The sequence below is a fragment of the Cyprinodon variegatus genome, unplaced genomic scaffold (genome assembly GCF_000732505.1).
Source record: "Cyprinodon variegatus isolate N-32 unplaced genomic scaffold, C_variegatus-1.0 Scaffold88, whole genome shotgun sequence".
Classification (NCBI taxonomy): Eukaryota; Metazoa; Chordata; class Actinopteri; order Cyprinodontiformes; family Cyprinodontidae; genus Cyprinodon; species Cyprinodon variegatus.
In genome coordinates this window covers 33,711-47,191 of record NW_015150541.1, presented here as the reverse complement: position 1 = coordinate 47,191, position 13,481 = coordinate 33,711, and the positions used below count along the sequence as shown (strand labels likewise).

The 13,481-nt window shown below is 42.0% G+C and overlaps 1 protein-coding gene across 1 annotated transcript in view; it reads right to left on the bottom strand.

Moving 5' to 3' along the window:
* The window catches only part of LOC107083946, a 26,747-nt gene extending 19,990 nt beyond the window's left edge, over positions 1 to 6,757 (bottom strand). The window contains exons 1-2 of the mRNA XM_015373549.1: positions 5,230 to 6,757; positions 3 to 231 (exon numbers count right to left, since the gene is read on the bottom strand). Coding sequence (XP_015229035.1) covers positions 3 to 231; positions 5,230 to 6,296 — 1,296 coding nt within the window. The 5' untranslated portion in view covers positions 6,297 to 6,757. The remainder of the gene's footprint in view (positions 1 to 2; positions 232 to 5,229) is intronic.
* Between the last annotated feature and the right edge of the window lie 6,724 nt (positions 6,758 to 13,481).

Genomic DNA, 13,481 nt, shown 5'->3' with positions numbered 1-13,481 from the left:
ACAGCATAGTTGAACAGAGTGTTGATCAAGGTGGACTTTCCTGTCCCAGTTTCGCCAACAAATAAGATTGTTTTATTGGTCTTATTCTCATCTTTCTCACCAACCGTCACTCTGGTCAAAGTTCCAATCCTCTCTTTCTTTGGTATCAGCTGGTAGACAGAAGGAGGTCCACGATGGATTTGAACACCTTCTGATCTCAAGGCCTCCTGATTAGATGAAGTCACTTCCATCCTGCAGAAAAGAGGATAACTTATTTATATTTTTAAACTTTTTCCCATTTGCTCCTCTAATAAATTATCAAAGGAACTTAAATTAAACCTTGGAATCAAGTGCCTTGTTATGGGGCTGTTACCGGCCTGAGCATTTTCCTTTAAGGAGGTGGCCTGATGGGTAGTGTGTGACATAGTCAGCACATAGCTGTATTGTGTTTTGTGAATAATGTTATGTAAATAAAAGAAAGTGTGCGTCCCTCTCGCCGGCGAAGTGTGTGTGAAATAATGCTGGTTACAGCCATCAAAGATCCTGTGTTGTATGAAAGGAAGAAAAGTGCCAAATAAGGCTCCAGGCCATGTGTTCAACTACTCCGCCTCTCCTCCTCTGTGTGTGTACAATTAACCCGGACTGCTAGTTACCAGCATCAAAGAGCTAAGCTGATGTGAGATGAGCCTTAACTTTATAACCAGCAGTTTGATACCATGGTTAAGAACTATAAAGCTGTGGAGGTAACAGGGATCCCTGGGGTATTTTTAAGAGCAGCTAAGCACAACTTGTTGTGTGAAAGAAAGACAAAAGAAGGAGCAAGTGGCAGCAGTGCAGAGAGCATAAATGCTCACAACCTGCTAAAAGATTATTTTACTATATCTTATACTGTATTAGAAATTAGAATGATTGAAAGAGTCATAATTACCCTGTGACAATGTGTTTTTAAGGGTAAGTTAATTAAGGTTATCATTTTTAAGCCCAGCCACCCTACGGAGAAAGCTCATTTCAGCCACTTGTATCCGGGATCTCGTTCTTTCGGTCATGATCCAGATTTCATGACCATAGGTGAGGGTAGGAATGTAGACCGACCGGTAAATTAAGAGCTTTGCCTTTTCGCTCAGCTCTCTCTTCACCACGACAGACCGGTGCAGGGTCCGCATTATTGCAGCAGCCGCACCGATCTGTCTATCGATCTCCTGCTCCATTCTTCCCTCACTCGTGAACAGGACCCCAAGATACTTGAACTCCTCCACTTGAGGCAGGGACTCTCCTCCAACCTGAAGGTGACAAGCCACCCTTTTCCGGTCGAGAACCATGGCCTCGGATTCGGAGGAGCTGATTCTCATCCCGGCCGCTTCACTCTCGGCTGCGAACCGCCCCAGTGCACGCTGTAGGTCTTGGCAGGAGGGAGCCAGCAGAGCTACGTCATCCGCAAAAAGCAGGGATGAGATCTGCTGTTCCCCAAACCAGACCCCCTCCGGTCCTTGGCTGCGCCTAGAAATCCTGTCCATAAAAGTTATGAACAGGACCGGTGACAGAGGGCAGCCCTGTCGGAGTCCAACATGCACTGGGAACAGGTCCAACTTAATGCCGGCAATGCGAACCAGACTCCTGCTCCGCTTGTATAGAGAACGGATGGTCCCTAGTAAAGGGCCACCGACTCCATACTCCTGGAGCACCCCCCACAGGGCAGCATGAGGGACATGGTCGAATGCCTTCTCCAAGTCCACAAAACACATGTGGACTGGTTGGGCAAACTCCCATGAACCCTCAAGCACCCTGCAGAGGGTGTAGAGCTGGTCCACTGTTCCACGGCCAGGACGAAAACCACACTGCTCCTCCTGCAGCCGAGGTTCGACAATCAGCCGGACTTTCCTCTCCAGCACCAGCATAGGCCTTTGCGGGGAGGCTGAGAAGTGTGATTCCCCGATAGTTGGAACACACCCTCCGGTCCCCCTTCTTGTGGAGGGGAACCACCACCCCAGTCTGCCAATCCAGGGTGACTGTCCCTGACCTCCATGCGATGTTGACGAGACGTGTCATGACAGCTCAACAACATCCAGAGCTCTAAGATACTCAGGACGGATCTCGTCCACCCCCGAAGCCTTGCCACCGTGGAGTTTTTTGACCACCTCTGTGACTTCAGCCTGGGTGATGAACGAATCCAGCCCCAAGCACCCCGTCTCTTCTTCCCCCACGGAAGGCGTGTCTGTCGGGTTGAGGAGATCCTCAAAGTATTCCTTCAAGGTCAGCATCTCCCCACTCCCACTGAAAACAGTGTCAGTGAAGCACTGCTTTCCCCTCCGGAGGCGCTGTACGGTTTGCCAGAATCGCTTTGAGGCCAACTGATTTTACATGGCCTCTCCGAACTCCTCCCAGGCCCGAGATTTTGCCTCTGCAACAGCCCGGGCCGCAACACGCTTGGCCTCACGGTACCTGCTTGCTGCTTCAGGAGTCCCACAAGCCAGCCAAGCTCGGTAGGACTCCTTCTTCAGCTTCACAGCATCCCTTACTATCGGTGTCCACCACCGTTTTCAGGGATTGCCACCACGACAGGCACCACAAACCTTACGGGCACAGCTACGGGCAGCTGCATCGACAATAGAAGTAGAGAACACAGCCCATTCGGACTCCATGTCTCCAACCTCCCTCGGAACAAGAGAAGCTCTCCCGGTGGTGGGAGTTGAACACGTCCCTGACCGAGGGCTCCACCAGACGTTCCCAGCAGACCCTCACTACACGTTTGGGCCTGCCGAGTCTTTCAGCGTATCCAGCTCACCACCAGGTGGTGGTCGGTGGACAGCTCCGCCCCTGTCTTCACCCGAGTGTCCAAGACATGCGGCCGAAGATCAGAAGATACAACTACAAAGTCGATCATCGACCTTCGGCCTAGGATGTCCAGGTGCCAAGTGCACCGATGGACATCCTTATGCCTGAACATGGTGTTCATTATGGACAATCCGTGATTTGCACAGAAGTCCAATAATGAGACACCACTCGGGTTCAGAGCTGGGGGCCCGTTCCTTCCGATCACGCCCCTCCAGGTGTCACTGTCATTTCCCACGTGAGCGTTGAAGTCTCCCAGCAGAATGATGGAATCCCCGGGAGGGGCGCTTTCTAACACCCTCCCCAGGGATGCTAAGAAGGCCTGGTACTCCGTACTGCCGTCTTTCCCATAGGCCGAAACAACGGTCAGAGTCCTCCCATCAACCCAAAGGCGAAGGGATGCGGCCCTCTCGTCTCGGGTGAACTCCAACACGAGACGACTGAGCTGGGGGGAGACAAGCAGCCCCACCCTCCGCCTCTCCCCGCGGGACACTCCAGAGTAGAAGAGAGTCCAGCCTCTCTAAAGGAGCTGGGTTCGAGAGCCCTGGTTGTGTGTGGGGGAGAGGCCAACTATTTCTAGCTTCACCTTCCGCACAAGCTCGGGCTCCTTCCCCGCCAGTGAGGTGACATTCCATTTTTAACACTATTCTCAAATATTTCTGTCAATGTGATTTCAACCAAGTTTATTACTAATTGTCAGAGATAGGGGGAGTCGAGTCAATGACTTGACTAGAGTCNGTGATTTGCACAGAAGTCCAATAATGAGACACCACTCGGGTTCAGAGCTGGGGGCCCGTTCCTTCCGATCACGCCCCTCCAGGTGTCACTGTCATTTCCCACGTGAGCGTTGAAGTCTCCCAGCAGAATGATGGAATCCCCGGGAGGGGCGCTTTCTAACACCCTCCCCAGGGATGCTAAGAAGGCCTGGTACTCCGTACTGCCGTCTTTCCCATAGGCCGAAACAACGGTCAGAGTCCTCCCATCAACCCAAAGGCGAAGGGATGCGGCCCTCTCGTCTCGGGTGAACTCCAACACGAGACGACTGAGCTGGGGGGAGACAAGCAGCCCCACCCTCCGCCTCTCCCCGCGGGACACTCCAGAGTAGAAGAGAGTCCAGCCTCTCTAAAGGAGCTGGGTTCGAGAGCCCTGGTTGTGTGTGGGGGAGAGGCCAACTATTTCTAGCTTCACCTTCCGCACAAGCTCGGGCTCCTTCCCCGCCAGTGAGGTGACATTCCATTTTTAACACTATTCTCAAATATTTCTGTCAATGTGATTTCAACCAAGTTTATTACTAATTGTCAGATATGGGGGGAGTCGAGTCAATGACTTGACTAGAGTCTGTCTCGACGCCAGATTTGTGTGCTTGATTGAATTTTAACTAAAGACTTGACTTGACTTTGACTTCCCCTTCCTGACCTGCGAATACACTTGACTTGATTCATGTGAATTGCCAAGTCACGGCAATCGTGTTCCTTCCATTATCATAATTAGCATTATACCTCCATCAGTCTAATGAGAGATCAGTTAAGATGGAAGCCTCTCTGACTGGTGTAGGAACTTGATTTGCTCAGGTAGTCACATCTGCTTGGGTCCTGCACATGCCAGTGGTGTTAAGCTATGTGCAGACTGAATGTTGCCAGTTGACGTAAAACATTGTGGTTTCCCAGACAATGATAATAACGATGCAGTGCCTGAATTATCTGACCTTTACTGGCTGTTGATATTCTTTATTCGGACCCCGCTGATTTTTAATTGGTTACCCCTGAGCTAGTCCCTCCTGGTTCCCGGCTGGAGGATGCCATTGCATCTCTCATCTAAACTTTGTGTTCATTTGCAGAAGCTTGCCAATGAACCCTAAACCCCAGGCATTGCTCCAGTCTGAGGTGTCAGCATTTTGAATAGCTTTTTGCCTGTCCCAATACACTGTCTTAGTAGACCCTAGAAAATAGCCAATGGGATCTTTGGAGCACTTAAACACCCCCACCACGTCAATTTTGGCTCAAGGATGGGAAACTTAAGACAGCTGGTTTAAAATCACCTGGTTAAGTGAACAGGATTAAGGAAAATAGGACAGAGTTTTTGCTTCTAAGGCGTCATAAACCTGAAGTCCAGCCCTCCCACTATATACACACTTAATTGCTCTTGTTGTTTGCATCATCAATAGTTTGTTGAAAGGATTATTATTCAGTGGGAATTTCAAAGAATAGCAAAACGACTTGAGGTAATATTATAACGCTAAACAACTGTTGTAGTAATTAAATAGCAAATGAAAGTAATGAAACATTTAAGTATTTTCTTCCATATTGTGTATTATTAACTGTGGGCCCCCAGAGGTCATATGTAGTCAGATGTCAAAGTTGTCTGGGAAGCTATGACATAGAAAAGTGTGGAAAAAGTATGACATTCAGAAACTAACTGTACCTGTATTGTAGCGATGTTCTGGTTCCTTGGTCCATTCCGCTGTATATTTCCTCCAGTTGCTGCAGCGTTTCTTCATCCCATTGTCCCTTCATCTTCTTGATAAGGTAGTCCAAAATTACACAAGTGGATGCTGAGTCATCATTCGAATCATCATTCTTAGCTAACTCATACAGTTTCATGAAAAGCCTGTATGCTTCATTTATCAGTCGTCTCTTCTCTGCTGTCAGTTCTGTTTTCTTAGTTTGAAGTCTCTCTAAAAGATTTTTCTCTTCTATTCTCTGTTCCCCTTTATATAGTTGTTGTAGTTCGTCTTTATTTTTCAGAACTTTCTGGGTCCTGATCACAAATCGCCAGTTTTTTTCCCCATGTTCTCCTGCAGAACACTTGTTGGTACATGAGGTACATTCTCCATTTATCATCACCTCACACTGTTGACAATCTAAGGCGGTCATACAGCCAGGATAGTGACAGTTCTCCTGACAGCGCAAACAGCAGAAAGCTGTTTCAAAACCAAATCTCTTATCTGTAAGAGGCTCTGCATCTTTATAGGTCTCTGGAATAGTTAACTTTGTCTTCTTATAATTTTTCCACTTCTGTTTTCTGTTACAAAGAGCCTCTTCAGTCATTCTAACATCTCTCAGTTTTAACTCATTAAACTTTATTCTCTCCTGCAGGTTTTGGATGCAGGCCGTCAGTCTGATCTGATCTTTCTGTGCTTTCAACACGACCTTCTTCTGCTGAGGTGAAGATTTTTCCAGAAAGGCTGTGAGCTGTTTCATTCCTCTTTCTGTTACTCTCCAGGCATTTTCTATTGATAATTCTGAATCTTCTGTTCTTTCTTCATCCTGGCAGTTATCAAACTGGAAATAAACTGTCTGATTTTTAACATTTTTGGCGCATTTGATGCTTGCAGCTTCAAGAGCCTGAAGAATCTTTTTAGGTTGTTTTCCATTTGAGTTTGTCAGGAGAGCTACAATGTTTTTCTCCACATCTTTTCCAAACTGGGACAAAATGAAATCATAGATGTTCTTCAGTTGGTCACTGACTGGATTCCCATCCTCCTTCATGACCAGTCCTACTGCATGAACTTCATGGATTCCATCATCTGATTGGAATAATTCCAGTAATTGTTGTTGCAACCCTGCATCTCCATATCCAGGAGTATCAATGATGGTCAGAGAGAATGGCAGAGTTTGATCCTCAGAATCATATATCTGATAGACGACTACATCTGATGTCCGATTTCCTGTCTGACTTCTGTCCTCTTTCTCCTCAACTATCTTAAACCAGATCTCATCCTCAAATTTTACACCCTCAGCGTAGTTGAACAAAGCATTGACTAGATTAGATTTTCCAGCTCCTGTTTCACCAACAAGCAAGATGGTTTTTAGTTTGTTCTCGTTTTTTTCTCCAACAGTTACTTTGGTCAGAGATTTAATCTTCTCTTTCTTTGTTTTCAGCTGATAGATCTTAGGAGGACCTGGACAAACTAGATCACTTTTGGAGATGATGTCCTCAATCTCTGAAAAATTACTGTTCCTGTAAAAGAAGAGAAGATGTTCAACACATGCTATAAATTAACATTCATAGTTTAAAAGAATTATGTACCACAGTGCATTAGAGTCTCTGAAAAAGAAGCTGATTATATAGTAATTTCATTTGGATGGAATTAATTTGATCTTAGATGATAGAGTAAAAAAACAGAGCTATTATTTTTGATCAGTACCTGTCATTTAATTGGCATATCAAAGAGTTGTCTAGAATTTCCTTCTTTCATTCGCGGAATATTACAAATAGAAATATCCTGTCCAGAGATCATGCTGAGAAACTAGTCCATGCATTTGTTACTTCAAGGCTGGACTAAAGGTTGCACAATCTCTAACGTTCTGCTCTCTCTGCTTTTTCTCATAGTAGCTTCACCTGATCTGTTTCTGTTTGGCTGTGACTCCATCCTGGAGAGAAATATCCGCTGTGCTGCTGCCATCAACACCTTTATTTAAAGATGTTGGAGATCTGCCTGTTTTTTCAGTGTAACCCTGGGCAGCTGGCTCAGAGCTCGTCTGCCTGGTTGTGTCTTTCCTGGACGGGGCCTTCTGTGGAGCTGGTTAACAGTAGCTTTTTGTATCTTTGCTTCCTTCTTTCTGCTTCCATCTCCCTGAATCCCAGTTAGCCTCGGAAGGTCGACTGGGATTCAATCTATATCTAGGGGCCAAAAAATAAAAATTTTATTGGCCGTTAATTTTACTTACCTTCCTAAAGGAATGGCAAGCACACTTATTTTGATAAATATGTATTTATTTTTTATTACATTTTTTTTTGCTTTCCTTGTAGCCAATTCTTGCCAGTATCATGTGGATGTAAACTTCTGCTGTCTTATTTCTAAGCTTTCTTAAAACAGTATTAGAAGGGCATTGACACTGAAAAACTAATTTAACAGTTTAATACAATAATTTGTGAAAATATTCCCACATTAATAATAATTTAACTTTATTAACCTCACGCTTGGAGAACTTTACCTCTGCATTTAACGCATCCTCTTGGGGAGCAGTGGGCTGCCATTGTGCGGCACCCGGGGAGCAGTGTGGGGTTAAGGGTCTTGCTGAGGGACCCAGAGTTGCAGTCTGTGGGAATGGGGGATCAAACTCACAATCTTAGAATTCAAAGCCCTATGCCCCAAAGCCCTATGCCCAGATATCCAAAGTGCAGGGTGTGGGGCTCAAACCAGGCACTTCCAACCTTCTCAGAGCACAAGCACTCTGCTTTAACAACTAGGCCAACACTCCCCCTAAACTGTTTTGGTTTCTGGCTGAAAAGCCCACCAGAATCTTTGGACAGAAACAGAAGTTATGTCCGTGTAAAAACTGAACGATTCTGTATCTCTGTAATATGTATGTGTGAGATTTGTGTTTTCCTTTTTATTAGAATAATTGTAGACTTGCAGCAACAAGCTCCAGGATAATGTAACATGCTGGACAAGGTGTGGTGGGGAGTGGCGACTTAGTGTTTAGGGCATTTAATTGGAATCCAGAGGTTCTGAGTTCAAGCCCCACTACCACTCTGGGTCCCTTCACAAAAACCCTTAACCCGGGCACCGCACAATGGCAACCCACTGCTCCCCAAGGGGATGGGTTAAATGCAGAGACTTAATTTCGTTGCTCTGTACTTGTGAGAGTGTAATGACAATATGAAGCTGGAAAAGGTCGAGTGGAGGTTTGAAGGGGACCCAAATGCAGAGAAGGAAGCTGGGGTGATGTCTTGCAGGTTTTTTTAGTCCGAAGGGTTTTTGCAACTGATGCAAAAAAAAAAAAAAAAACCCAGAAAACCAAGGACTACAAAACTTCAGGGAAAACATACATGAGGATAAAGAAATGACGAGGAACCAGCAAACAGTAACTGAAGAGGAGGAGTATAAACGGGAGACTGAACAAAGACCAGTCTTCATAAGAACTCAAATAAAACCAGAAAACACAGAAAAATGGGAATGAAACCAATAAAACTAGAAAAGAAAGAAAAACATTAATCAAAGAGAAACTGAACTTAAACCGAACCAAAAAGTGCTGAATCATGACACCGTGTTATTTTCTCTGTAATTCTGACAGACATAGTAAATCATAGAACTTCTTTTGACTGGGAAACTTGTGGATCATTTGTTCATTAATTTGGGTTATTTATCAAGATATACTCACTGTGCCATTGTGGTCCCCAAATCAGAGGTCTGTGAGGAATAGATAAAATATGATAGATAACTTATATTGTAATTTTGTATACACAGCATATACAAAACAAAAATTTGTTTAGTTGAGACAGTAAATAAACTTTTCCATTCCATAAGGTGCAGTATCGATCAAATCAAATGCAAACGCATTGATATGGAAATTCAGAGCATATGTATATTGTATGTATGTATGTATGTATGTATGTATGTATGTATGTATGTATGTATGTATGTATGTATGTATGTATGTATGTATGTATGTGTATTATAAGAAGCATATAATTAAACATTAGGGACATCAGATTCATCCAAATACTGGATCATTCTGCATTAATGATAGATGAGTGTATTGAATTCATTCCTATTTTTTCAAAATTGTTGTGTACCTGGACAATTTATAATGAATCATTTTTATTGGGTCAGTAAATATAAGTTTCTACCATCGTTTTTCTCATTAATGCAAATATTTGCTCAGAACTTGCTGCACATATTCAAGAGAAGATTTTGATACTATCATATTCCAGCAGACTCAAATTTTATATGAATCTCTATTTTCCTGGTACTTTTCTGTCTTTATAATTACAGAATAACTCGACCAATCTTCATGACATTTTGAGTCTTCATGAGTCTCAGTCTCACAGGTTAAACTTAAGTTTTAACATGTAATGTTCCTCTGGATTTTTCCGTTCTATCAATTCATCCAACAGTTTACAATGAGGAAGGTGAGAAGCAGCAACCCAAAATAAAGAGAAAAGTTGACATTTATGAAACAAACCCACTGATAGACAATTATTGAATATGCCGTATATAGTTAATTTTTGTAGGTTATGCTTTTATCTTAAATAACCTTTCAATCAGATGACTGTTGCATGGTTACTTTTAACAGATATTTTTGCTTTTTTTCAGCTGTAATAGAAAATTTCCAGGAGGAGGTGCAAAGAACAAAAAAAAAATCTAATCTCAAAGCCATAGTTACACAACTTCATTTTTCCTGTAGTAGTGACAGTTATCTTTTAAGATGCAGATAAGTTTCTCTGATTGATCCTAAAGCAGTTCGAGTTGAATTGCAGAACCATTAAAACATCGATGTAATCAAGACAAATGAAAAGTTTTTCATCCTGAGTTTCACTTCTTTCCTTCTCCATAATCCTCCAACCACACCTCTAGATGTGTTAGAAATGTGGGTTTTATAGTCTACTTCGAGCAGCCAGATCTGCTCCATTCAATATTTAGTAAAATCGTTTCATTTACTTAAAAAACATTCAAAACCTTTATAAAAAACTATAAATACTTTGCTGTATATCTACAGACTTTCAGTAGAGCTTAAAAAATTAATTCCCATATAACACATGATCACACCTGTTTTTTAAAACTCTGGTTTGCTCTTTAAATAGTTTATTTTTGTAAGTGTCAATTATATCAAAAGCATACTACAAATACAGACATAATACACTGTATTAGTCATATAGATGTATTAATAACATGAAATGGAGATGTTTTATTGTGATCAATTTAGATCCACATTTTTTATCTATTATCTGAAATAAATTGCAATATCTTTTAAAGTAGACCGTAATCTATCGTACCTTCTCTTCCTGGTTTCAAGAGGCTCTGTAGAGCTGCTGGTTCACCCCTCGGACTGCGAAAGGAGCTACACCCAGTTATATTGTTTCATATGACCAAAATAGGTCATGTGATTTCAAAGAACAGAGAGGGTCTAAAAGAAACAACAAAAAAACAAAACAACCAACAGCTTTCATCAGGGTGTTGTGCATAAACATAGAGGAAATAAGTGATGTATGACCTTAATGAAATAAAGCATTTGATACAACTAAGTATAACTCTGCACAGCATTGTCACGGTACCTTTGTGAACCTTTTAAATATTAATTATGTACTCTTTAAAGCACCTATAGGTAAATTTCAGCTGCATCTCTCCCTAGTTCCTTGCTTGCTTAAAGTTTTCAAACTTTCACCTTCTTATCTCCAAGCCAAAGTGACAGAAAATTGGAAAAAATTAAAATGTTCAAGAAATCTTAAGCTGGACTTCTTTTTAAACATTTCTATGTTATTTTGATGACATGAAGGACATGTCAGAGCAAAATGCCTCCCTTCACCACACAGGGTGTCGACAATGTTCTACAGAGGATGTCCGTCTTGGAAATGAAGATTAACTGATTGGAACGTTCCTTATATATGATTCATACTACAAATACAGACATAATACACTGTATTAGTCATATAGATGTATTAATAACATGAAATGGAGATGTTTTATTGTGATCAATTTAGATCCACATTTTTTATCTATTATCTGAAATAAATTGCAATATTTTTTGAAGTAGACAGTAAATCTATCGTACCTTCTCTTCCTGGTTTTCCAGAGGCTCTGTAGAGCTGCTGGTGCACCCCTAGGACTGCGAAAGGAGCTACGCCCCGTTTATAGTGTTTCATATGACCAAAATAGGTCATGTGATTTCACAGAAGTGAGAGGGTCTAAAAGAAATGACAACCAAAAAAAAAAAAAACACAACCCGCAGCTTTTATCGGCCAGAGTGACAGAAAATTGGAAAAAAAATTCATGTTATTTTGATTACATGAGGGAAATGTCAGAGCAAAATGCCTCTCTTCACCACACAGGATGTCGACAATGTTCTACACAGGATGTCCTTCTTAGAAGTGAAGATTAACTGACTGGAAGTGAATGTGAAAGTAAATGCTTGTTATGGAAATGGTACGACCCTGATACGACCCCTGCTGGTGTCTCAAAACACTTAGATATCCCCAACAGTGGTTTTAAAAAGCAACAACAAATATCCAACGGAAACAAGGTAGCCCCCACTGGGAAAACCTCGGAGGAAAGCACAAATAATCCAACCCAGATCAGAAAAGGAACCTGACAGGGGGAAAGCAAATTTCAGGAAAACATTTCTACTCCAACTATCAACATGTGATAAAATGTTGTTTTTCTGCAACTGTGCAAAGAAAGTGTTAGATTAGATAGAAGTGTTAGAATTATGTTTGCTCCCAAAACAAATTATAAAGGGCCCCACTGAGAATAATGCTAAAAACACTCTCCTGGACATGGGCGCCTATATCCAGCTGCCTACGGGCGAGGGAAACCCTGGAAAGGTCGCAAGTCCATCACAGGACATGCAAATTCCATGCTGAAAGACCCCGGGCCAGGAATCAAACCGGGATCATTCTGGCTACAAGGCAGCAATGCTGTCCACTGCGCCACTGAGCAGCCCAACAGGAAGACATTCTAATTTGTGGCTAATTGTAACCTTGGCAACGCGTCACAACTGAAGATGTGTGATTTCCTGAAAAGTAGCCAATCATAAGCAGCTTTCTTTGTCTTGTGAGTAACGCCTTAAATGTTGACAAAAGTTGACATGAGCACACAGAAACAGGTCCACACGGGCTGAGGAACAAGCACTGTGTGTGATATATTGAGTGAATTGCATGAACGTGATCAATGACACCATTCATTTTTTAGTGAACGGAACAGATCATTTTAAAGTAATGAACGCCACATAAGTGAGGTTCACTCTGAGAATAATCAGCGACACACACAGCTCACGTTCACTTTTAATTGATAACGACACTTCTCATTCAGTAAAGTTTCACAGCATTTATTACGGCAAACAGCATGACAGACCAGCATGTCTACTGCTAGCACTAGTCTGCACGATTCAGACTCATCTTCTGGTATTTGTAAAGTGAGTTTTGCAGAGCACTTGGCAGAGTTTTATGAACTAACAATGGAAGACTAAGGCAGAAAAAAAAGTCACGATTTGTTCAAACTGTACCCACTGGGCCAAGCAAGTCTGTACGTCAGCCATGTCCACTTCAAATTTAAAGCAACACATGGAGTCAGAGCACCCGAGCTATCTGAGGAATGCAAGAAATTAGTTTTGATACAGATCTATTTAGCAGAACCTGAATGTTCCTGTATGTTTCTGAAATTCTGTGTAATTTTGTAAAATAAAGGCTTCACTGCACATCCAGTAAACCTTGACAGCATTGAGTATTTTCCATTTCTTTCTGTATATTATGATCAAATTTTTAAAGGGTGAAATATGAGTTTCTATTGTGGAGTATAATGGCTAAATTTACCAAATTAACTTGAACTAATTAATTTATAGGTTTGTGAACTTAGTTCATTTTATGAAAAAGTGAGCTATGAACTTGATCTAATTATTTTTCATCTTTGTGACCTGAACTTTGAGCTCATTCTCTTTAATTGTGAGCTGGCACAACATGTGGTACTGTGGTACTGTTTGGTTTCTGTTACCGGTATGTTTTTCTTTTGATGTTCAGTTTTTCTTTGCAGAGTCATAGTTTAACAAACTTCTCTGCAGTTTCTCTACTGTTACTCACTCATTACTCCATCCAGTGTCTTGCCCATGACCAAAATCAGATAAATTAGAAAATAATCCCAAAGGAGTAAATCGTGATAATATAGTTAGAATAGAAATAACTCAAAATGGGGAAAAAGTTAAAAGGATAAATATGATTTATATAACATAAAGTCT